Source organism: Lepidochelys kempii, chromosome 1, assembly GCF_965140265.1.
Source record: "Lepidochelys kempii isolate rLepKem1 chromosome 1, rLepKem1.hap2, whole genome shotgun sequence".
In the NCBI taxonomy this organism is placed as follows: domain Eukaryota; kingdom Metazoa; phylum Chordata; order Testudines; family Cheloniidae; genus Lepidochelys; species Lepidochelys kempii.
In genome coordinates this window covers 199,017,642-199,044,052 of record NC_133256.1, presented here as the reverse complement: position 1 = coordinate 199,044,052, position 26,411 = coordinate 199,017,642, and the positions used below count along the sequence as shown (strand labels likewise).

General features: G+C 44.5%; 1 protein-coding gene across 2 annotated transcripts; it reads left to right on the top strand.

Annotated features, from left to right (window-relative positions):
• Positions 1-260: 260 nt before the first annotated feature.
• CD200R1 (CD200 receptor 1) lies at positions 261-24,715 on the top strand. Of its 2 annotated transcripts, none has more exons than XM_073308327.1 (6): positions 261-748; positions 14,912-15,226; positions 17,101-17,340; positions 18,365-18,482; positions 19,708-19,759; positions 23,559-24,715. In XM_073308327.1, exons 1-6 carry the CDS (start codon positions 661-663, stop codon positions 23,685-23,687), a joined length of 942 nt encoding a protein of 313 aa, XP_073164428.1. In that variant the 5' UTR covers positions 261-660; the 3' UTR covers positions 23,688-24,715. The 2 variants fall into 2 exon arrangements, with proteins under 2 accessions (XP_073164428.1, XP_073164436.1); XM_073308335.1 differs by having other exon boundaries at positions 267-748; positions 18,389-18,482.
• Positions 24,716-26,411: the final 1,696 nt, after the last annotated feature.

Sequence of the window (26,411 nt, the reverse complement as noted above, 5' to 3'; positions counted from 1 at the left end):
CTTGCCTGGCTACTACAACAAAGTCCCCTCCCCCACCCCACCCCACACACACATTCTCTCTTCTGAGGTTGGAGTGAGCCTCATTGTTTTAGAGTAGGATTAAGGCCCTGATCCCTACAAGGACAGAGCATCTCCTGTGGGGCAATTATTAAAAGAGGTCTTTGTATATAAGGTCTTTTAGAATGGAAGCCCTTCAGGGGTCGAACTTTTCTTGTCTGTGAAGCGCTGAGTACACTGTTATTACTGGATGATCCAACTCCCCATGATTAATATTCCCTCTCTGACAGTAAGCCCAGGCTTGAAGAATAAGCTTCATTTTTACTCCATTCTGAGCTCTGCTGTGGAGTTTATCTTCACACATCAGCACTGCAAGGAGAGCCAATGAACGGAAGGCATAGCTGCTAAATCTGTTTCCTCAATGTTTGCCTTGGCTCTCAGCACAGGAAGCCTAGTGTCATGAAAAGGCAGAAGAAGGAGCCTCTCTACCTCCAAGGAGCTAATCAGTCAGGAGCAGGCGGAGTTGGGGTGGAGGAGAGGTGGGGAAGTGGAAGAGGGAACAGAGACACTGGCTGGCAAGGGCACACTGTCACAGAGGGAAGCTCCCCGCGTCTGCAGCTGGTCTGACAACAGGATGGATGGAGTGAGCGAGCTGTGTGAGCGATGAAAGCAAAAGCTGACATGAATTGTTTAGGGAAGACTTTTTGTGCCTTCGTGCTGCTCACCGTCTCTGTGGCCATGGTACAAATAGGTAAGTTAGACTTCTCTTTGGGACCAAGCAGCTGCTATGGATCGAGGCAAGGGGAATGTGCTAGGATGTTTCCTTCACGTAAATGCTGTACTTACCAGTGCTGCTTTCATTAAAGGACAGAGTTGATTATGTATTGTTACTGGCATGTTAGACCTGCTCTTCATTCACTACATCTGCCTGTGATCACCAGGCCTATTGTCACTAGGCATGTGCCCTGTATCTGGTTTACTTAGCAACTGGGATTGATTCACAGTTAACAACATTATCAGCTGCCAAAAGACTCTTCCCTGTGTCTTTAAATTCCTGTCGTCCAAGAGGCTGATTTATTTAACAGACTGTAGGTCACACAGGAAATAGTGTGTGCAGCCCCGTCTGTGAACCCAAAGTCTTAGCCAGGGCGGGGGTCTCTTCTGGGTTTTGTTAGGAAGGCTGGTCATAGCTCCCATGGGGGAGGGTGGAGATCATAAATTTCATTCTGAGCACTGGTGGGAGATCCTATTAGAGAGTGGCAAGCAGCCCTGAGGATCCATTCTGAGAGCTGGTGGGAGTTTTACCATAAGGAACACCTGTCAGTGTTTGATCAAAAACAGCTTCTGTAGTGAAAACAGTATCATCTAAGGCCATGCTTCCTAAGCTTTTAGGTCAGCTGTCTCAGTTTTATTAGCCTTTTCGCTGCTCCAGCTACTGTCCACCAGCTCCCATTCACCTGTATTTGTAGAGCTCATGATCTTCCAAGCCCCAATCTCGTGAGTGCAAGGCGCATCCCCTGGGCTCACCACAGAAACTCATCACTAAAGCAGGGAGAGGCAGTCTCATGCACCAGTCACAAAAGCCTGAAGTGTTAATGCTAAAGTACACGTACTGGCAATGAGGAATTGGTCTAATGTGCTGAGCTGTTCAAACACAGGCTCCAAAGATAGGTTTCACATCTCTAGTGCCTTCCATCAGAGGAGTTCAAAACATTTACAACCATTGTTTAATTCAGCTTCAGCACCCCTGAGAGGTTAGGTTAGTACCTCGTCCACATTTTACAGATGGAAACACTGAGACACAGGAGTGTTAAGCAGCTCGTCCAAGGTATAACAGTGATCTCAGAGTCGGGGTAAAACCCCAGGGACTTAAATAGCGCTGGTCAGGAAATGAGGATTTTTTTCTAGGAAAATTTTGACATAAATAAAAGAATTCATTTTCATTGAAATTTTCTGAAGATTTCAACTTTCAGTTAAAAACCTGAAAACCTCTCAGCCACAACCCAAACCTTCTCAGTTAGAAGGTTTTTGATTTTTTTTTCTTTTTGACAAAAAGATGAAATTTTCCATGGAAGGCAGATAAGTTTGCACAAGAACAACTGTTTAATCAAAAACCCAATTTTCCACAGAAAAACAGGAAACAGAAATTTTCCCACAGGTACTTACCCTTGAGTGCCCTGTCCCAGACCAGGCTGTTTCTCTCTCTGCATAAGGTTGAATGCAGGAGGCTGCCTCAAAGCACGTAGTAAAACTCAGGCAGCTCCTCTGCATTTCCTCCATTCTGGCCTCCGCTCCCTCACAGGCCACAGGCTTAGTGGCGTAGGTGGGCCCAGTGCACGTACACCCATCATGGACACATCTGTCCCCACAGAGTACCAAAATTATTGGGAGCCCAGAGTCCCAGCCAGCTTCTGGGGGCCAGGAGTGGCTGTAAAATGAAACAATGACATTTGAAAAAGGGTGCACTTTACAGGCTCAGCCAGGCCTTAACTACATGAACCTTTTTCTTAAATCTCCTACTGCTGCACTAGTTTTGGTGACAAGGGAAGCACGAGCTTAGGCAAGGCGCAGGCGGTTTAACAGCTACGGTGTCTAGTCCTGGTCTGAGCTGTGTTAGATCAGTGGTTTTCAAACTGCGGGTCACGGAATGGAAGACGGTGGCTCTGGTCAGCACTGCCGACCGGGCCATTAAAAGTCCTGTCGGTGGTGTTGCCCAGCTAAGGCAGGCAAGTTCTGACACTGTGCTGTGCCCCGGAAGCAGCCAGCAGTGGTCCGGCTCCAAGGCGGGGCGGGGGGCACGGGGCTCTATGTGCTGCCCCCCGCCCCAAGCACTGGCTCTGCATTCACATTGTCCGGGAACCGGCCAATGGAGCTGAGTGCGGGCGAGAGCCAGACCTGCTGCTGGCTGCTACCAGGGCACAGCGTGGTCCGCGATGCCAGGACAGGCAGGAAACCTGCCTTAGCACCTCCGCTGCACCGCTGACAGGGAGCCACCTGAGGTAAGCCCGCACCCCAACCCTGAGCCCCAATCCCCTGCCCTGAGCCCCCGCCAACCCAGAGCCCCTTCCTGCACCCCAAACAACTCATCCCCAGCCCCACCCAAGAGCCTGAACCCTCAGCCCAGAACCCTGACCCCCTCACACACCCCAACCCCCACACCCTGAACCCCTCATTCCTGGCCCCACCCCGTAGCCCTCACCTGCACCACAACCCTCTGCCCCAGCCCTGAGCCCCTCCCACACCCCAAACCCCTCATCCCCAGCTCCGTTGAGTCACGGGCATCAACAATTTTCTTCAGCTGGGTCGCCAGAAAAAAAGTTAAAACCAGTGTTAGATGACACATCATTTAAAATGCTGGTGGCCAGGGGAGCTGCAACAAATTTGTATGGTGGGGGTGTTGAGAGCCATTGAAGCACCTTGTGAACCCTGTATATGATGGAAACCACTTCAAGCCACTGGGTGCAGCCACACCTCAGACACCCCTAGTTCCAGCGCCTATGTTGGTGGCTGGTCTATACTAGTGATTTCACCATGGCAGGCACCAGAGCTGCAGTACTGGGAAATTGTAAGGAAAGTGCCAGTGTAGAGACAGCCTCAGTGACTTTCCTTACTGGGTTAAGCAGAGGAACACCCCAAATATCTGGATATGAACGTCAAGGGAAGAGTGAGCAGTGTGGGGAGGTGTTCCATGGGGAGTTCTTTTAAGGTTGATGCAGCCCTGCCATCCTCCCAGCCACCTGCTCTCATTCATATTGGAACTCTACTCCTGATTTAAGACTTCATAGGATGGGGAAAATATTTAGATAAACTGCCTCTGTCTTCATCCCACTCTTGCTTTAGTGCCCCCTTTCTTTAGTGCACTGGCACCCTGCTGTTTATTTTAACATTGAAAACGTACACATTAAAGGGGGGGGGAACATTTGATTATTTTTCTTACCCAACCATTTAAATAGTGTTCTGTATTTTTTTTAAATCATCTGAGACTTTTTTAGGTGATTTCCCCCCCTCCACACATACACACACAAATTCTTTAAAGGCAGATCCCGACATTGTCCTGACCAAGGACTGTTGTGCTCGCATCAGTCTCATTTGAAAACCCCAGCAGTAAGGAGGTTTGAAAATAGCATCCTGACCACATACAATATTGTATTTTCTTTAACTCTGACATATGAGTGTGGATGTACACACTGTTTGAAAACTCACCGCTCTTATTTTTTGTTTTTGAAGACGTGATCATTCACGTGTACAAAAAAAGGCAGGAAAGTCAGAGCCCTTATTATTTTTTCATATGGCAGCTTCATTATTAGAAAAATCCAAATAAATTATGTTAAAAAACCAACTTCAAAACAATTATGAGTGAGATTTTTAACTGCACAAAAGTGAGGGCATTAAGGACAGCACAGTCACCTTAACTCTGCCAGCTTGTACCTATAAATTACAACAGGGTCTTTCTTTAAATGATCACAAAACATACTATAGGTAGTCAGACACACTAAATCCTACATATTTGCATCTATGATTCCAAGAGAAGGTGCAACTTCAACATAAACAAACAGAACAAAATGCATTTTAGTCCTTTCCTTGGAGGAGGAGAATTGAAATTTAGATTGAGCCTATGCAGCATCATAGAAAATGCTCCATGTTCATTTCTTCAGTGAAAAAAAAATCGAAGGCCCTTTGTAGCTGTTTGGTAGGCAGTATGTCACATTTCAGCCATGTGAGGATTCCCCTATGCTGGAAAAATACTCACTTGTCTGCTTTAGTGCCCATTGTACTGCTGGAACAGCACTTAGTGAGGCATGGTGATCTAGCTCCATAATTCTGACTTTCTTGAGTTTGTCTGATTAAAATGTCAGCCTCCATGGATTAAAAAAAATATTTTCCTGCAAAGTAAAAAGACAAAAATAATTTAAAGTAAAAAAATAAAATCTATTTCAATAAGTGAGAAAAACACACACACATACACAGTGCTGCTTTTATATGAATCTTTAAATGGAAGGAATAGATTTTTCTTCAAAGGTTGGAAATGGATTTCCTCTCTGGACTGAAAACAACCAGGACACATTTTGGCCTTAAAGGGAACTATTTCTGAACATTATAAGCCAATAAAAATGCCATCTCAATTAGAACAATAATGGGAATGGTGAGGGTGAAATTCATGAGCCACGCTGGAGTAAAAGCTACAGAGGAGTTTGCACACTAGGGCTGGCTCGGGTCCCCACTCGCATCAGTCCTTGCACACTTCATCTGCACAAAGCCTGATTAGAAGCAGTGTTAGTGTCATAATAAAAGCATAGATTCATATCACAAAGCCTGATGTGGGCAGAATACAGGGACGCATCCGCATGAGTAAACATCAGATTTCTTCTTGTGTTCCATCAGCTTGCTTGGTGATGTACAGAACATGGAGACGCAGACCTTGCCTTATATAGTTTACAGTTTAGGGGCCAGATCCTCAGCTGGTGTAAACTTTTAACTCCACTGATTTCAATTCAGGTATGATGATTTACATCCATTGAGGACCAGCCCTATGTGTTGTGGAGAAAGAACGATTCCAACCCCATGACACTACGCTGGCTGTCTGGATGACAGACCCATGCTAAAGTGGGGCCGCAATCCTTTTTTCTTTTAGCCTTTGTCTTGATTAAAACATAGCCAACCTTTCCTAGCTTAGACATGGCCTGAGGGTTGAGTTATGAGCTTCTTACATTGCTGAAGTATCACTGGAAGACTCCACCCAATAAGTAGTTTTTCAGGGAGGAGCCGAAGAAGAGGAGGAAGATTCTTTGGTGCCCAAGTAGAAAGAGGGAATTCCAGGCGTTTGGGGTGGCATGGAAGAAGGTATAAAGACAAGAGGAGCGTTTAGGGGTGAGGCTTGGGCAGGTTAAAGGGAAAGAGAAGGTAACAGGAAGAAATAAGAGCAGAGAGTTGGCAGGTGCAGAGTTGTGTTTAGCCTGGAAGATGAAAACAAGGAGTTTGGATTTACATGTATTATTTAGCGTTCTCAGTGAGCTCAGCCCAGTACAGTACATACAGCTGAAGTAATTCCTTGGCCTGGAGAGTTTACAGTCTAACAACAAACACATCACAGATAGGCCATGACAACGAAACCAGAGATGGGGATGACTTTGTGGGGAATGACTTAGTAATTTATCAGTAATGCCGAGAAGAAGGTGGGGGAGGGATTCACCCAGAAGAGTGACATGGTAACAATGGCAGAAGCGGAAGATGATTGCAAGGGAATGAAAGAAGAAGCTGGGAAATGAGAAAGCAGGAAGTTCATGTAATGGAAGCAAGAGACGTCTAAATAAACTAGGGTTAGCATGATAGAGATGGGGTGAGGACCATGGGTTTAGAGAAATTATCAGAGAATCAAGAGTCTGGATGTGGGGGTGGGAATGGGGAGCTGAAGGTGACAGCAAGGGATGAGTCCACACTGTCCTTATTTGTGTGTGATTCCCTTCAGCAAGCAACTGAACCCTTACCTCCTATATCTCACAGCTGCAGGGAGATCTACCCAACACACTAACTTGTTATTTCTACTAGTAGTACATACCTATTCTTACAACTGAAAAGAACAGGCTGGTGTTCAGAAGATAAGTGTGTTTCACAAACCCTTTGGGCCATGATCAGTCCTGGTGTAACTCCATTCACTGCCATAGAGTTATACCAGGGATCTGTTGTCTGTCTGTTATGTTCTCCCACCCCAGCCTTGGTTAGTGTCACAGATACTCAGTGACAGAGTATAGATACAGAAAAAAGACTATACGTATTCAGCATATTACACCTGGCCTCTTTCAAACTGCAAATATTGCCCCTTGAATTGCATCATAGTGTAACTCATGTAACATTCATTCCAGGATGCAATCAGCCATCTGCATGTGGTATATCGATTGTGAGTTGGTTATACCACTAATTTGAATATGTTATAATCTGTTGCGTGTGGGGCCATGCACTGAAAAGTTAAAGAGGGTGTTGCTTCAGGAAATCAATGTACAATAGAACTATCTCTTTAGAGGGTAAAAATCTCTTTAAAAGCTTCAGTTTCTTAAAGAGGCTATTAAGGAAATTAAGTAGTCTCAGGGGATGAGATTTCAGTCATGGATATAAAACTGAGTTTCACCAATTTGAAATCTACTCAGTATGAAAAGAGTTAAAAGTCTTTTCAGGTTCTACACCAGCCCCCAAGACCCCCTGTGGTTTTACAATCATATTTTCCTATTTTTAAAAGTGTTTCTCTCTCCTTTTGCTGTGTGAAAGATTCAAAGAAACAGGAGAAAATGACTAAGTCACTGATTATAGATGAGAACCAGTGAAACTGACTATAACCAAAGTGCTGTCAAATGCACAATGTACACAAACGAAAAAAAAGGAGAGAAAAATATTTTTCCCCAATCGCTTTCAGTTACCGTAATCTTAGGTTTTGCACGTGGTAGCTGACAAATTTTCAAGACATACATATGACTTCTAAATTGACTGTGTCTCTTTGAAAAAAAACCCCCCAAAGGAGGGGAAATGGCCCATTTTAAACAAGAAAACGTGTAAATAGTGGGGTGCCCTAAAAACCTACACTAGGATCACTGCTACGGAACCTTGTTTAACATTTAATGACATTGTTTGTTAGATTAATGACTGGCTTATTGTTGAACAGGGAAGTGGCAACATTTAGAGATGGTACAGAAATATTCAGGTGAGTCAAAGTTAGAGAATATTGAGGGACTTGAGAGGTTTGGAGATCAGGGCTCAGATTGGGGGAGAGCGGAGTGGCAGTATTCTTCCAAGCTCCATCATAACATAAGCTCCACCCACATGAGTCTCCATAATGAAACACTGCTCACACTAGATTTTGTGCACAAAATAGGATAGTGCAGCTCTCTGAGCTGCACTAGATTGGGCTCCTTGAGCTTGACTTCCCCTCAGTGGGGCCCATAGGCTCTGCTAAGCTCCTGGGGCTGAGCAAAAAAAAAAGTGGTGATATCTCCCAAATGTCATGGACATGTGGCACAAAAATGAGAAAACACTCACAGTAAGTTATGACCCAGTCTCCTTTCTTACTCAGGGAATGAAATAGTTGACATTTAAATTATCATCCCTGAGTGAATGCCTCAGTGAGATGAACAGGACACTTCACACCTGTCAGACCCATTGTACAAGGCTCTCTGCAGACATCTTTGTATTGATTATACACAGGAAGTTAAACCAGTATGAGGTAAAGTGTGAATTTACACCACAATAGTTGTACAGGTATGGCTCCCCATTTGGACACTCGTATTCTGGAATAAGAGCGTGTTTTTTCTGTATAACTTAAACCACTTCCAAAATGTCAGAAGGTAAACTGGGAAAAGTCACTTTTATTCTGTAATAAAAGTGTCTATACAGGGAGTAATACCAGTATACATATACCAGTATAGTTTTGCCACTCAATTTCCCTGTGTAGACAAGCCCTATATTCACATTTTTTAAGGTTTTCTTTGCAAGCATATCAGCTATAGACTTACTCTTTTTTTCAAATGAAAGCTGAGATTCTGGAAGACAAGATACTAGCTTCTGAGAGGTGACAGTATGGCAAAGGCCTATGGTATGCACTGGCTGTTTCTAAGCTTTTATCTAAGGATAAAAATGTTTACGGAATATAAACCCTCATGCTTCAGGACATAAATTAATCAATAATTGCCTTGAGGAATCCTTAGTAGCCTCTTTAGAGCTGCTTTAAGGTCCTGGCAGCACAAAGGGACCTAAGTATATCTGCCCCAGCGATAGGTCTGAACCAAAACCACTTCAAATCTGAACATCCCCAAATATGGGGAAAATTCATGGCTGCCAGACTGAGAGGAGAAGGCGGCTGAGAACAATTTCCATTTAGAGACAACCATTTATGCTAAAGGATCTCAAAGCATTTTATAAACTATACACACACAGGAATCACTTCACACAACACTGAAGTATAGCCACCTCTGGGGCAAAAATAGCAAATGGTTAGCAGTACCAAATACCACTTCACTACAGTTTGGGACAGAAAGTGAAGAAGAATCCCATATACAATTGAAACTGGGCAGAATTTAGGGATGCAGAATTGGAATCTGGCCAACATCACTCCCTGATAGGCTATAGCACATTGGGTCTTTTTTGTAGGTCTCTTGTCTAAATGTTGACCAGGCCCAATCCTACTTAGCTTGTGAGATATAAGAGTTAGTCCTTCCCATTTGAAACTAGCAGAATTTACATCCTTTGGACTCAGCGTTATGCAACATTTCGCTCCATTCTGTGATAAGGGGGAGAAGAAATCACCCTTGAGCATGTCTTCCTGGTGTTGGATACACACCATTTTCATACTGAGATGATCTGGAGGAGAATGAAGATGGCTGCAGGCTGGACAAAGGTATCCAAATCCTTTATCAAACCCCACCTTCTCCCTCAGGGTATGTCTACACTTAAAACTCTACAGCAGCGCTGCTGAATCGCTTCAGGAGTTCTCTTGTAACTGTAGTTAATGTACCTCACCAAGATGCAGTAGCTAGGTTGATCTAGTTCTCTCAACACTGGGGGTTAGGTCGGCATAGCTATGTCTCTCAGGGGTGTGGATTTTTCCCACCCCGAGACATAACTATGCTGATGTAAGTTCCCTGTGTACACCAATCCTCAGGATCTCTCCAGCTCAGAGATCGAACACAACCATCATGGGGAAAAGAAGTCACGTGTTAGCTGTTTCCTGGGAAATGGTTAATGGGACTTTGACATTAGATAATGGCCTGTGCTAATAATAATACTTTGCCCTTCTACAGCAACTTCAATCAGAGGCCTTCAAACCACATTAACATGAATTAATTAAACTTCACAATATGCCTCTGAGGTAGGCATTACCTCCATTTTATGGATGGGGAAACACAGGCACAAAGCTCATGCTTCTAGCATCATACATTATATCAGTGGCAGAACTAGGAATAAAGACCCTGATTCATATTTCCCCTAACGCCTCTTTACCCCACTCTGGCAGTTACAGAGAAAGCACATTATTATATTTACACCCAATTTAAGGTCCCCACTAGAGTGGTGGAAACTGGTCTAATGGACATGAGGCTCAGGTCCAGAATGTTTTAGACTCCTACTTAAACTATCCTGCTCAGCTAAAAGCCTTCTCATTAAAACAGGATAAAGGGCAATTCAAAGCCATTGTTTCAACTTTACCTAAAAAAGAAGATTTTACACAAACACAATTCAGCAGCTTTCAAGCTGTCTGATGTGGCTTGTGGACTGTGAGTGACTTGTACCTGACTCATTCCTGGCCATTTGTGATAGAGGCTGATGGAAAGGTGTAGCAAAAAGCAGCACCTCCTTCACTTCTTCTTCCTTTCTTGCCGCTGGCGATGGACAGCCATTATGTTGGGGAAACTGTACCATATCCCGGGAAGGTTACTTAAGAGAGGATGGTCCAGTAGGCCAGTACACTGGTGTCACATTTATTTGTCAAGAAGGGTGCACAAGACTGTTACTGTCATGCAGTAAAAACAGCCCAGCCATAGCAGTCCACTTGCACTCTTAGATTTGCTTAGTCACGTTTAGATGAGGTGAGTGGAATTGATGATGTGGCCTGACGTGCTGATGCGCCTGACAAAGATAAGTCAAGCAAGGAAGCTCTTTGTTCTCCATTTCATTTTAAGAGACTTTCACAGAACTAAAATCAAGAACCCATCATGAGACATTCAGCCTCTCTCATTTCCTCTTCTGATGACTTTGTCTGAATTAGAAACAACCACTCCAGAAGAGTCTTTTCCTGAAATTCACTTACTGAGAACAATTTGCATATATTTATATGAAACAAATGAAACAAAAAACAACAACAAAACCCACATCTTACTCCTAGTGCAGTGTTAGTGTAGTGAGAATGCTGTAGTCAATTTAATCAAATGGGCAAAGATTTGTACGAGTGATTTATTTTGTGTATACATTTAAAAAATCAATACAGAACAGGCACCAGAAAATTGTTATACTTAGGATTTTAATCTTCAAAATACTTTTAAACATGAACAATTAATCCTAACAGTTCACCTTAGATGGGAGGTAAGTATTATCCCCTTTTGTCAGTAAAGGCGGGACGTAGGAAGTCCCAAAGAAATACTTTACCCACTATATCCTCCACTGTCACCAATAAAACCCATGAGAGTTACCGATTTGTTTTTTTACTGTCTGAGCTGAAGTAACAAGGATATGTTGTAAGCAGGGCGCAGTTGCAGCTGCATCTGTCCCCAGGACCGGCAGGATGTGGTTTTCTCTTGGGAATTTTCTGTTCTGCACCTGCAGGTTATATATTTTGACTCTTCTCCAAAAACTGAGAAAAGGCATGAGAGGATTCAGCCCCAAGTATGGGGTTAACTTCTTCTTCCCAATCCCTCACAGGGTGATGGATGTCTCAGTGCTCTGAGTTATACCAGTACTGTGCGGCACCAGGCCACCTTCTCTTTCATTAACTCACACCTAAAGCCCCCAGCCCAGGGGTTAGTGTTGCTGCCAATACCCTCCCAATGCAGGCTTTCCGTGGCACAGTAGAACCACACAAGTTTCTCTGCCTCTCAGGGGTATGCCTCCATCAATGGAAAAATTTATCCCCGGCTGCTATATGGAAACCAAAAGCATTGCAGGGGCGGCAAGACATGCCACAGTCCACCGGGGGTTACACTGCATCACCTGCATCACCCGGTGCTATAGAGGTTGGGAATAACCCAAAACAATGGTGATTATCAGGCCCCTGGAGGATAAACAGGAGCGACCAGGGTTTAACCCTGGGGATTAGAGCCACTTTGTTACAAGTTCAGGCTGAAGGGATTTCCCTCTTTCATGTAGGTGGGGTAGGTCATCAACTCAGTGTCCTCAAATGAGCCCCCTGCCAGCAAAGAATCATAGACCCATAGGGTTAGAAGGAACCTCGAGGGTCATCTAGTCCAGGGATGGCCCACCTGAGCCTGAGAAGGAGCCAGAATTTACCAATGTGCATTGCCAAAGAGCCACAGTAACACGTCAGCAGCCCTGCATCAGCTCACCCATGCCCTCCTGCTCCCAGCGCCTCCCGCCCACCGGCAGCCCCGCCGATCAGTGCCTCCACCTCCCTCCCTGCATCAGCTGTGGCATGCAGGAGGCTCTTGGAGGGTCTGATTGAGGGCATGGCAGGCTCAGAGGAGGGAACAGGAAAGGATGGAGTGGGGGCAGGACCTCTAGCAGACCCAGAAGTTGAGCAGGGAGCACCCCCCTGCACATTGGAAAGTTGGCACCTGTAGCTCCAGCCCCGGAGTCGGTGCCTATACAAGGAGCCGCATATTAACTTCTGAAGAGCCGCGTGTGGCTCCGGAGCCACAGGTTGGCCACCCCAGACCTAGTCTAACCCCCTGCCAAGATGCAGCATTTGTTGTATCTAAACCATTCAAGACAGCTGGCCATCCAGGCTCCTTTGGAAAACCTCCACTGAAGGAGTTTCCACGACCTCCTTAGGTCTTGTGAATAGTTCCACTGAAGGCCAATGGAACCACTCCAGCTTAAAGCTAAGTATGGGCTTAAAGGCTTAGCTGAATCGGGGCCCTTGTGAAAGGACATTGTGAACCCCCACATTTATACGTCACTGTGTCACATTTGGTAGTAGCAAGGAGTGCAGTGCCAAAGAGCAAGTGCAATTCAGCTTTCCCAGGTGACCTCAAGCAAGCAATTATGCCTCACTGCAGGCATACACCGCATCCCCTTGGTCTCTGTGGAGGAGCTTGCCAATCAGAGGCTCTCCCCACCCCCCCAAAGTAGAAGAGACCATGTGGTTATGAGCCTGATCACAGAAGCACATGAGATGGTCACCAAGGCAGACAGGAAAGTGGAGCTCACTCCCCTACACCGTCTCTAAGGTCTTGCCTAAACTGGCCTTTTTCAGGAAATTTCCTCATGTTGCATTGCCACCACTGTAGTGCTATCAGTGACAGCAACAGCGAGAGTATTAGTGTAGACTAGCCACCAGAGTCTCGACTTCCAGAGAGTCTCGGCTTGAGCTGAGTGACTAAATGGGTTTTGCAGTTCAGTGAACTGAAAAATGAGAAGTAAAATTCTGTTTGTTTCAAACCCCAACTGATTTTTTTCCTCATCAAAATGAAAAAAGTGAGGGGGAAATGGTCTGGGTTGAATGAAAAACCAATAGTTTATTTCTAAATGAAATGTCAAAACAAAACATTTAGACTTTTTTGGAAAAAAAATATCATTTTTTATTTGGCCAAAACTACGTGACCCGAATTCACAAATAATGTTGGTTGCTTGGCAACCACATTTTTCAGTTAATGTAGTGTTTACCAAACAAAGTTTGCCCAGCTCTCGTCTGTTTCTGTTCTGACCAGGGTTAAATGACATGGTGGTAAAAGTATGCCGATGGCCTATCTGTACTGGTGCTCACACCATGTTACTCCTGGCAGTACAGCAACAGAAAGAAATTTCCTAAGAAAAGATGTAGATTAGATAAGACCTAAACATTGTGTAGCTCACTGAGGACCCAGAATAAAAGTTTCATCTTCTGTAATGCAATACACACACCCAGAAAAGTAACTTAGGGACCTAAACAGGTTGAAATTGTCCTTTTAATCAGTGTTGAAGTTTTTGTGATAGACTTATGTGGACATAATATTATAGTCTAATACATTTGATGTTACTTGGTGATGCTGATGATTCAGCCATGAAAATGAATTGTACTGGACTTCATATGGAATTTATATCCAGAATAGTAATTCTAAAAGCAGATGAGGAGAAGGGAAATTCCCTATTTGTTCTCAGCAAGGATTTTTCTAACTGCCGGCTCCACAGATTTCACTTGGGATCTGAAAATGCAGCTGGGTTCTTTGTTCCTCTTCCTCCACCACTGATGGTAAAGACTATTTCACTGGAACTTAACTGAGAGTTTTGTCAATGCTCAGTGAGGGAGAATAGACTCCGGCTTGCTCTCTTGTGTCTGTAGGGGCTTTGCAGGCCTAACAGGAGTAGAAACTCATTCTTGTCAGAGAAGTGACCAGATAACTATCAAATACAAACATTCAAATTTGGTTCTCAATAACATCAGTGTAAATCTGGCATAACACCACTAAAATCAAAGGACCTAATTCAGATTTACTCCAGTGTAGCTGGGCAGAATTTGGCCTCGGGAGGGTAGAGGAAGAAAGATATGTTGAATAGAAACTATTTTCAAAGTTGGGCTGCTTTTCCAGGATAATTGCATCTACACTAGGACTTACATTGGCATAGCTATATTGGTAAAAAATAATCACACCCCTATCTGACATAGCTACCCCAGTATAAGTTTTACATGTAGACCAATCCTTAGCATACAGCTCCTGCAAAGATTTTCTGATTCTGCTGAGTTCCAGCTAGTCCAAGATGGTAGCTTAACTCCCATTGTGGATGGAGCAGCAGGAAGTGGCTCAGAAATGTCTAACTTTTCCTGATTTGTGCTTACGTCAAGGGCAGTACAGAACAGGCACACTACTAATGTTACTCCCTCCCCACCATTCATTTGCCTCACAATTGCTGCCAAAGCAAGGGGAAAAAAAAGAAAGTTAGCCCAGGAGCTCCTCCAATATAGCTGTGCGCCTTGCATCTCAGTCAGGCTCCACTCCGCAATAATGTCTTTATACTGAAACTTGGCAGTGATTGCAGTAGGGAAGAGGTTCTACGGCGTGTGAGAGCAGAGAGGTTAATCTTATGGACTGGTGGCAAAACCAAACGTCAGGTTATCAGTCACTGTTTAAAGCTATGGACACAAGGAGATGAGTCTAGTATCTGCAGAGGTGGGATCTTACTATGGAATATTCTATAATACTAGAGATGTTATAACCTTGGAGCTCTGGGGGTAATGACACTCTGGGTGACCTTTTCAAGTGTCCTTCTCTTCCTACATCTTGTCTAGATAACATCGGAGTGTCTAAGATAGCTGGTTCCAGCATTAATCTGACCTGTGGTGACATTTCAAGGCGGGATCTGGTATCAGTAGTATGGAAGATAAGACCAAGGAATGGAAATCACTGCACACTGGCATACAGAACTGATCAGAACAAGACAGACAGAACAAACTGCAATGAGAGAATGGATTGGAAATCTAGCCCTGAAACTGATAGTGCCCTTCAGATACAGCAAGTGACACTCACAGATGAGGGATGTTATAGCTGTGAAACTGTAAACAGCGATGGAACTTTCAATCAAACCTACACTCTGACTGTATTAGGTAAGTAACAGGCTGTGACATTCTTAATTGTCTACACAATCAGATTTATGCCTGACACATAAACCTCCCCTCCTCTTAGAATGTTGAGAATATAGGTTCAGAGAACTCCAAAAACTAAGGAGTTTAGGACATCTGCTGGGTTAATCCCCTTATGTGAATTCATTGTGGTCTCTCCTCACATCCAACCTCTTTACATTCTGGTCCTCCTTTCCCTCCTCAAACCTTTCTCCTTGTTTTTATGGCGGGAAAGGTTGGCATGAGCTATTTTTCTACCCAATGTTAACATCAATCTTTGGCTATTTGGTAGAGGGGCTTCTGTACAAACACTCCCAGCCTAAGCCATCCCCCCATGAAACTGCTTTTAAAAAGTTAATTTAGGCCCAGATCCTGAAAAGTATGTAGACTCCCAACTTCCACTAATTTCAATGGGATGTTAAGAGCCTAAATGCCTTTGAGGATCTGACCCTTTTAGTGCTTGTGAGAAATTCCAGAATGACAGTTCTGGAGACTGAAATCCTCTCTCCACAGAACATGTATAGCAAACAAGTCAACGTACCTTAAACCCTACTTGGTGAGGCCACTTTTGAGAATAACGATAGTTCAGTCCCCCCATGTTCAATTGTTCTTTGGTCTCTCATCTGAGACTGGATGCCCACTGGCAAGTGTAAACCAAGTCTGTTAGCACCAGGACTGAGGTCAGCTCAGTTCACCTATAGCAGATAGTAATGACTTTCAATTACTGCAAACCTGATCTGGTTTAGAACTGATAAGCTACAAGTAAAAGGCTAATAGAGCCTATTACCAACCCCCTCGGACATCCAGGTCTTCCTATGCTACCCCTGTAACATTTCTGCCTCAAACATAAAGAGGCTATTTGCTAGGAACATCATTAGTGCATTATCTTGTGCACAACAAAGGAGGATTACTGTGGTGACCCACCTGACATGAGGGCAGTAACTAGATCAGAATACTGAAAGTTGCCCAGGTAATTTTGGAAAGACTATATTAAATGATATAACCATAAGAATTTACTACTGCAAAATTGACTAAAACCGAGGGGAAGAGAGAGAGACAAAGACACACCAAGGATAAGAAATATACGCACACCCCTGTGTTAACTACTACCGGAGATCAGCAGCAGATGACACAAAATGTAGATCAGGATCCAGGAACTTTTTGGATATGGGGTTTTGGATTCAGGCCCATTTCTACACACCATCCCTGAGAAAACTGACATGAGTGGGTGAGATTGTTAGGAGTCATGACAACGAGACAATGCATGGAACCTGGGTGACAGATGAGCTCCTGGTCCCGGCCATTCACTTTGTGGGGTGGAGCTGGGAACCTTGGCAGTCAAAACAGTTTAAGGAAAGGGCTTACAGGCATGCACCTTTGCTTACTGTGGTTCCCAGCCTTCCTCCTCTCTGCTGTTCTTCCTAGTTCCCACTTTAGCCCTCAACATTCTCTAGTTCTGAAGTGAATACAGGTTCTGTTCTTTTGTTTATGTTCCATCTTGACAGCAGAGGGTGTATGAGAGCTTATATGTCTCAAACTGAACCAGGATAAATTGCTGTGTGAGGAGAGGGTACTTCATTTCCCTAAAGCCGTGTCTCGGGATATTATCTATGGTAGTCCACATGGCACACCTAAGGTTTTCACTCACCCTCTCATCCAAGGGATACCCCCATTTCAAGAGCTGTAAGGACTCCGCATTATCTATTCTGCTGTTGCAGGTGTTTGCTATTTATTGCAATACTGTCTTCACTCCCATTCTCCTCTTTCTGCTAGGTTCTTCTTGTATAGGAATGAGGAAAGTTGCCATACCACATGCAGCAAACTAACTTCAACCCTTTCCCCTTTCTCCTGTCCTGCAGTCCCTCCTGAAGTGACCTTGACCTGTGACAGTAACGGGGCCGCTGTGTGCAAGGCAGCTGCAGGGAAACCAGCTGCACAGGTCTCTTGGGACCCAAACAGAAATCCCAAGACTGAGCTTGAATATCACCCAGATGGGACAGTGACTGTGCTCAGTATATACAGCCCCAAAGAGACTAATATAACCTGCTTTGTCTCTCATCTGGCTTGGAACACAAGCCAATCCAAGGAATGCCAATCAGGTAACAGGAGACATCTCTTTTCTCTATTTAGTCTTCATTCATAACTGATAAACTATGTGCTCCTCTGTTCACCAGCTCCAAAAAATATCAGTGAGACTGGTGAGAGTGTGGCAGGGACCTTGCAAATTCAGCTGATCATTCCAGTTTGCTTCTAGAGAGGGAAATCTATAAAGGCTGCAGAAATACTCCCCAAAATTTAAGACTGAAGTGGGACCTTTTTCTTATCTCCTTTCCATACAAATGTCTAACCTGGGGGGCTGGGTCAGTTAGGGGACTGTACAATGGCTATGGAGCCTTGCACGGTGATGTCACCAGGTCACATCTGGCCCAGCTTGGTAGTGACCAAGAGTCAGTGACTTATGGGATATCATGACTTGGGCCATGAAACTCATCTATCCTACTCCCTCCCTGGAGATGCTCCCTCTAGGTCAGGGTTGTGGTACTTTATTGGCAGTGGGAAGGCATTGATGGGACCTGAATCACAATTGTCACTTGCTTGTATGGACAAGACGTTCAACTGAAAGAGAAGCATAAATAAAATTTGTTGGGATGCAAGTACGAATCCTGCCACCGGGGCTGTGAAAGGAGGAGGGGAGGAGAGCACATTCTAGTGTCTGTCCACCTGAAAACAGGGAACAGTCTCATAATCTGAACGGTAAATGGCTGTTATCTGGACTGTTTTATTTATTTTCCTTGCTCTTTTGCTTTGAAGTCATATAAGAGATAGCTTGAATGGTGAGATATGCAGAGTCTACAGAGCAACATGATCTAGTAATATAGTGCGTGATTGGCCATTGGGAGATATAGGTTCCCCTTCCAGATTGAAATCTCCAGGCATGACCTTGGACAAGCTATTTAACTTTTTTGCCTCAGTTTCCCCTTCTCTCAAGTGGAGATACTATTTATTTTACGGGCAGGCTGTGAGATGTAATTAATGTTTAAAGCACCTTGTGATCCTCAGGTGGACACAATAAAGGAGTTGATCAGTGAGGAAATAACTGAAATGGTGATTCTCCCTATTTAGAAAATCATGATTCTCTCTTATTAGACGTGTTTCTTCAGTATTTCGCCATCTCTGCTGGTCTCCTGGGCATCCTCTTCATTTTGGCTTTAATTTTCCTCTGTAAGCTCCACCGTGGCAGGTATGTATGACATGGCACTAAGGAATCAGTTTGTCTAGAGCTGAGAGGAAACTTAAGGTGTTATTTGATATCAGATCAGATGACATCCAAGCATCTCTGATTCTGTCACATTCACACAGGATGTGGCATGATGAGGCACAGTGTATCTAAGTGAATGATACACTGGTGGAGGGGGTGGGCATGGGACACAAGATGCCACCTCCTGACGCCAGGGAAACTTCCTGTCAGTATGGAGAGTTGGCAAAGTAAAAGTTGTTCTCTAGGTACTACAGAATATCTCAATCTGCTTCTTCAAGCCAGCAGTTTGGGGGATCAGTTTCCCTACCAAACAGTTGTCACCCAGCTCTGGAGGACGGAGCAGGACTGTCCTGTCAGAAGATTAATAAAGCTGAATCAAGCAGCAGAATCTTTATTCCTTTGTTGCGTGCTGCACTTCAGTTCCATCAGACCTTGCTTAAATGAATCAGAGGGATGCAGTTCCAGGGTAAAAGAGTAGGGAGCATTGTACTTAAATATAGACAATTTGTAACTGGGATGTTCTTTTCCTGGTGTAGGTGGTATTCCAGGAGAACCCCTCACTCAGTTCCTCTCCCCCATAGTCCAAAGTCCAACTGCTTAGCCTCATGTCCTCCTCCCTCAGAAGGGGATTAGTTCATGTAGAGTAAAGCTTATTCAGGGCAAAGCTCTTATCCATCCAGAGGACCTTGTCTCCACTATTCTGCTCTCCCAATAGGCTCAGGGCTCCCACAGGCCGGAGTAGGGACTTCACATATGTAGAGTCAGGAGATCAAAACATCAGAGTCAAGTGCAGTGGTTCTGAAACTTTTGTACTGGTGACTCTTTTCACACAGCAAGCCTCTGAGTGTGCCCCCTTTATAAATTAAAAACACATTTTAAATATTTAACTCTATTATAAATGCTGGAGGTGAAGCGGGGTTTGGGGGTGGAGGCTGACAGCTCGCAACCCGCCCTGTAATAACTTCGCAACTCCAAGGGGTCCCAACCCCCAGTTTGAGAACCCCGGTCAAGAGCCATCCAGTGAAGGATCTGAGAGATGACATTTAGCCCCCTTCTTGATGACTTGAGGAAGAAGGGGTTCATTAGTTGTGGATTACAGACTCTCTCAGGGCCCTTCTGCTCCAAGATGTGTGGTCTCAGTGGCCCAACCTAACACTGAAGGTAGAATTTGTTATACTTTTTTTTCCTGTCTTTTTTCCTTCCACAGAATTTGTTATAAGTCCAAAATCCCTGAGACTGCTCCCACACACAACCTGCAGGTAAGGAAGTGGATGTAAGCCAAGATGTCACTAAATCTGAGATGTGCTCCCAAAGTAACTCAGAAAAGTTTTATACATTAAGGGAAGCTGTCAGATTTTGGCTCTCCCTACTTTCTGCAGGTGCAATTGTGTTCCGCAAACTGTCACTTGACACAAAGCAGGACAGAGTCCATGTGCACTCCAAATATCAAGATTTGGACTTGTAATATATGCCTGCAGAGCACTGCCACAGTCAAGACTCAAACTAGCATTCTTGTGATTCAAAAAGCAGCAGCTCTGACAGTTCTCCCTGATCATGCCAGGAAGAGCTGTGCTGAGTATAGCTGTGATACACCTCATGGTTTTACAGCAAAGTGGCTGGGGGAGGGGGTTGTTTTGAAAGTTCTTCTTATTGATCTAAATGAGAAGCAACCTTTTTTTTTAAATTTACAAAAGGAAAGATGTCATGTAACAAAATGGACTGTGAATCTCAAAAAGTCACTAAATTCTGAATGGCCAGATCTGTAATTTACATACTCTTTAAGACTCCTTTATGGCCAGAGCAGTGTAAAGAGTCCTTAGCGAAAATGAGAGTCAGTCACAATTTAACAATAGTTAACTCTGATGTGATCAAATCATGTTACAATACAGGTGAGCTGACTAATAAGGACAGGAGAGGGAAGATGGGTCAATGGTTAGAGTGCTAGCCGTGGGCTCTAGTGAGCTAAGGTCAATTCCTTTGTCTACCACAGACTTCCTGTGGTGATTTTGAGCAAGTCACTTAGGCCCAGATTTTTAAAGGTATTTAGGCATTTCTGCCCTCAACATTGCAACATCTAACTGATTGAGGCACCTAAGTCTCATTTTCAAAAGGCATTTGGGCATTTAGGAGCCTAAATAGGATTGATTGTTTTTGCTGCCACATTAGCATAGATTAGCATAACCTCAGCCATGCGGAACGCAATGCCATCCACAGCCTCAGAAACAACTCTGACATCATAATCAAAAAGGCTGACAAAGGAGGTGCTGTTGTCATCATGAATAGGTCGGAATATGAACAAGAGGCTGCTCGGCAGCTCTCCAACACGAGTTTCTACAAGCCATTACCCTATGATCCCACTGAGAGTTACCAAAAGCAACTACAGCATTTGCTCAAGAAACTTCCTGAAAAAGCACAAGATCAAATCCGCACAGACACACCCCTGGAACCCCGACCTGGGATATTCTATCTACTACCCAAGATCCATAAACCTGGAAATCCTGGGCGCCCCATCATCTCAGGCATTGGCACCCTGACAGCAGGATTGTCTGGCTATGTAGACTCCCTCCTCAGGCCCTACGCTACCAGCACTCCCAGCTACCTTCGAGACACCACTGACTTCCTGAGGAAACTTCAATCCATCGGTGATCTTCCTGATAACACCATCCTGGCTACTATGGATGTAGAAGCCCTCTACACCAACATTCCACACAAAGATGGACTACAAGCCGTCAAGAACACTATCCCCGATAATGTCACGGCTAACCTGGTGGCTGAACTTTGTGACTTTGTCCTTACCCATAACTATTTCACATTTGGGGACAATGTATACCTTCAGATCAGCGGCACTGCTATGGGTACCCGCATGGCCCCACAGTATGCCAACATTTTTATGGCTGATTTAGAACAACGCTTCCTCAGCTCTCGTCCCCTAAAGCCCCTACTCTACTTGCGCTATATTGATGACATCTTCATCATCTGGACCCATGGAAAAGAAGCCCTTGAGGAATTCCACCATGATTTCAACAATTTCCATCCCACCACCAACCTCAGCCTGGTCCAGTCCACACAAGAGATCCACTTCCTGGACACTACAGTGCTAATAAACAATGGCCACATAAACACCACCCTATACCGTAAACCTACTGACCGCTATTCCTACCTGCATGCCTCCAGCTTTCACCCTGACCACACCACACGATCCATCGTCTACAGCCAAGCTCTGCGATACAACCGCATTTGCTCCAACCCCTCAGACAGAGACAAACACCTACAAGATCTCTGTCAAGCTTTCTTACAACTACAATACCCACCTGCAGAAGTAAAGAAACAGATTGATAGAGCCAGAAGAGTTCCCAGAAGTTACCTACTACAGGACAGGCCTAACAAAGAAAATAACAGAACGCCACTAGCCGTCACCTTCAGCCCCCAACTAAAACCCCTCCAACGCATTATTAAGGATCTACAACCTATCCTAAAGGATGACCCAACACTCTCACAAGTCTTGGGAGACAGGCCAGTCCTTGCCTACAGACAGCCCCGCAACCTGAAGCAAATACTCACCAACAACCACATACCACACAACAGAACCACTAACCCAGGAACTTATCCTTGCAACAAAGCCCGTTGCCAATTGTGCCCACATATCTATTCAGGGGACACCATCACAGGGCCTAATAACATCAGCCACACTATCAGAGGCTCGTTCACCTGCACATCCACCAATGTGATCTATGCCATCATGTGCCAGCAATGCCCCTCTGCCATGTACATTGGTCAAACTGGACAGTCTCTACGTAAAAGAATAAATGGACACAAATCAGATGTCAAGAATTATAACATTCATAAACCAGTCGGAGAACACTTCAATCTCTCTGGTCACGCAATCACAGACATGAAGGTCGCTATCTTAAAACAAAAAAACTTCAAATCCAGACTCCAGCGAGAAACTGCTGAATTGGAATTCATTTGCAAATTGGATACTATTAATTTAGGCTTAAATAGAGACTGGGAGTGGCTAAGTCATTATGCAAGGTAGCCTGTTTCCTCTTGTTTTTTCCTACCCCCCCCCCCCCAGATGTTCTGGTTTAACTTGGATTTAAACCTGGAGAATGGTCAGTTTAGATGAGCTATTACCAGCAGGAGAGTGAGTTTGTGTGTGTATGGGGGTGGGGGGGATGTGAGAAAACCTTGATCTATGCAGGAAATAGCCCGACTTGATTATGTAAAGAGTTGTCACTTTGGATGGGCTAGCACCAGCAGGAGAGTAAATTTGTGGGGGGGGGTGGAGGGTGAGAAAACCTGGATTTGTGCTGGAAATGGCCCACCTGTTGATCACTTTAGATAAGCTATTACCAGCAGGACAGTGGGGTGGGAGGAGGTATTGTTTCATGATTTCTGTGTGTATATAAAGTCTGCTGCAGTTTCCACGGTAAACATCTGATGAAGTGAGCTGTAGCTCACGAAAGCTCATGCTCAAATAAATTGGTTAGTCTCTAAGGTGCCACAAGTACTCCTTTTCTATTAGCATAGATTGGAACTTAACGTTATTTTGTAGTTTTAGCCCAGTTTATTATTATTTATTACTGGTTTACAAGAGAACCTCTAGGCACCAACTGAGATCAGGGCTCCATTTTGTTCAATATTGTACAAAGACATAGTGAGAGGCAGTCCCCAAAGATCTTATAGTCCAAATAGGTAAGAGAAACAGAGCACTGATGAGAAAACAGAGGTGAAGTAAACATCTCCAGTTCGCTCAGCAGGTCAGTGACAGAACCAGGCACGATCCCAGTTTTGAGCCCCACTCCATTGTGCTAGGCACTAGACCATGCTGCTTCTTGATGGCTCTATCTGTAAGGCAGATATGCCATCAACTGTTTCCATAGCATCAGCCTGTGATCATTCATATATCCGTGGAGCCCTGCTCCCTGTGTTTCTTACATTTAGGGGAGGGGAGACATGTTGTTGCTCAGTTCACACCTTTTTAAGATTCCAGAAAGAACTTTTATTTCCAAACAAATCCAGTCCTGGTGCTCATGGTTATTGCCTTTGATTTACTAGGATAGTAATGAGCAGCAAGAGTTGGAGCCCTACGCCAGCTATGTGCAGAAGGAAAACACAATCTACAACACAGTGTATGAAGTAACAGTGAGTGAAGACCTCCCACCAGGGCTCCAGTCAGAAACCTGAGAATCCAGCTGGGCCCGACTCACCACCTGTGTGAAGAAGGGGAACAGGTTGCAGGGAAGATTAATGATACTGGATTCCTTCCAGAAGAAGATCTCCATCACCAAACATTTTCTTCACGGGATTCTGAGAGCCAAGGATCTGCATAACCACTGGGTGCCTCCAAACATATCTGCTTGCTGATCAATTCCTCTTGTTTCCTCTTCCCTTTTTGTCACCCTCTGTCCCCATCCTGGGAATTAGCACTGTGAAAGATGAAGTGACCTGCTGCCATTGGTTTCACCATGGACAGCTCTTGTGCTCACAGGTCCCCACTGGCTGCCCTGACTGCAGCAATCCAAACGTTGGACATTCCTTTTTAGGCATTAGTTCTGTGTCACTTTGGGAGTGGGAGGAGGAGTGAAACACCCACTGACGAAGTCTACTGTAATAGTAAGGGAACTGGTCATTAGATGATAGATCAGCTGGGATGGGAGATCAACTGAGTATCTCAGTATCCTCCCAATCCTGAGAAGAAGCACTATCTATTGAGGAGGTCCATTGGGTAGGAGGATGCTGAATAACTTGTCAGGTCTCCCATTGAACACAAAATGTTTTCTATAGTCTGTACTAAGTTACAAGTCATTCTCAGGAGTCTTCCCGTGGTGGAATCTCCTCCTTCAGGGAGCACAGGCATTAACATACTGCAATAGCATAATAGTCCTGCCACTCCATTAGTCTGTTTCTAACAGTGGCCAAGGCAAAATGTTTCAGGAAAAGAAGCAAAACACCAATAATGCATCTACTGGGATTGTGCAATAATGGACCAAGCCAGGGTAATTTCTTCCTGCCCTCAGCTGGTACTCAGTTTGTCTTGAAGCATAAGGCTTGCTGGCCCGTGTAATATTTATTTTAGCTAATGTTAATTGCAGAGGGTGGTTTCAATTATGTGCTGAAACCTTTCCTTGAATCTCATTAAGCTATTTTGTCTAAGTATAATTGCAGCACAAGATTAATTTACTTCATATAAAAATGAGTTTATCCATTTCAAACATGTTATCTTTTAATTTCATCAAAGTGCCTCTTGTCCATGTGTTATGGACAGAGGTAAATAGGACAAGGCAGTTGTCCTCTCTACCAGTGTTTTTCAACCTTATTGGTTGGGTGAGCCCTTATTTGAAGTCAAAACATTTCATGACCTTCTTACTTTACTATAACAGTAAGTAAAAAAAGTATTAATGCTAAGCCTGTATGATCTGTTTGTATGTACTTATTGAGAAGTTGACAGAGGCCACCTGACCTTGAAGGGTAAGGCTGTGTGGGCAGGAGGAGGAGGGGGAAAGAGAGATTTTCTTTGCTTTTGACTGTAATACAATTTTCAACATCTTGTGATCCCCTTTTGTGACCCTCCTGGTTGAAAGAAACACGGCTCTCTATTGGTCTCCTTTCCAAGCTTCTGTAAATAGCCTCAAACCTTTCCTCCTCGGGGAGAGCTACCCCACTCCACAGTCTTCTAAACACACCTGTTGCCCGTCTCCATTTCTGATGTGTCCTTTTTGTGTGGAGGTGGCCAGAGCTGGACACTGAATTCAAGGTGAGGAAGTACTTTGGCTTGGAATTTCCCAGGAACCTAAAGGAGTTTAGCACCCAACTCCCAATGGATTGCAATGGGACATGGCCACCAAACTCCCTTGGGCTTCTTTGAAAGTCCCAGTCATCTTAGAATTGACGTTGTCATAATGATCTGTTGCTGTCTTAATATAGCCAGAGATTCATTCCCTTTTTGCCTGCCACTGGGTGTTGAGCAATCACGCTCACTGCATTGTCAACAAGACCGATTTTTTCCCCTTGAGACTACAGCTGTTGTAGGTCAGAGCCCAGCAGTGTATAGAAGATTGCCTCTTTCAATGTACACTACCTTCCATGTGTCTATATTGGATTCCACCTGCCAGCCTGTTGCCCAGTTACTTAGTTTTGTTAGGCCTTTCTGGAGTTGGTCATACACTTTCATGTGCTTGATTAAGTCAATTTAATTTTTTCCAGGCCCAGTCTGTTTTTTCTCACTCTTTCTGGCTCTAGGTTACGTAGACTATCCCTTCTTTGCACAATAGCCATGTCTCCCACAGCACCAGAGAGCTTAGGTCAGGGAATCCCACAGGCTGCTTCTGCAGAAGGCAGCACTTTGCCTCCTGACCTTGGAGCTAACCACATCCCTCTGGGCCTCATGCTGCATTAGCCAGCACTGCAACTTGTCCCCCTTTGTAGTGCTAAATAGGAATGCTGCCCTGTAGCTGCATGATGGTTTAATCCAGGCCAGGACTTAACCAAACCTTGTATGGTAAATTGTACAGTGCAGGCTCTCAGCCTTACTCTGTGACCAGGATAGCCAAGACTCTTGACTATCCACATGTGAGTTAAGCATCTTTACTACACACAAGTTCTCTCTTTTCTCTGATGTGAAGAACATCACCAGTTTGGGGTGGAGTTTCTCCCTGCTCTTTTCCTCCGTCACTAGTGCACCCATCCACATTCCTTTCCTTGCAGTTCAGTGCCACTGTGCTGAAGCCACCCTCCAAGCAAGCAAGGGTGTTACATTTAATTCTGCTTCAATTCACTGTTACTTTGTGGCTCAGCCATGCGGGCTTCCTAACCAGCTCAGATGTGGCGGAGTCACAAAGGGAGACACTGCCTTTTACTGTTGTATTAGATCAGTGGTTTTCATTTTTTTCATTTGCAGACCCCTAAAAA

What these genes read in the sequence shown, in the direction of transcription:
- CD200R1 (XM_073308327.1), top strand. Translation starts at nt 661, where the DNA reads ATGAAAGCAAAAGCTGACATGAATTGTTTAGGGAAGACTTTTTGTGCC. An exon ending in CTACACTCTGACTGTATTAG is followed by an intron (nt 15,227 to 17,100) that starts GTAAGTAACAGG and finishes CCTGTCCTGCAG; the next exon opens with TCCCTCCTGAAGTGACCTTG. An exon ending in TGTAAGCTCCACCGTGGCAG is followed by an intron (nt 18,483 to 19,707) that starts GTATGTATGACA and finishes TTCCTTCCACAG; the next exon opens with AATTTGTTATAAGTCCAAAA.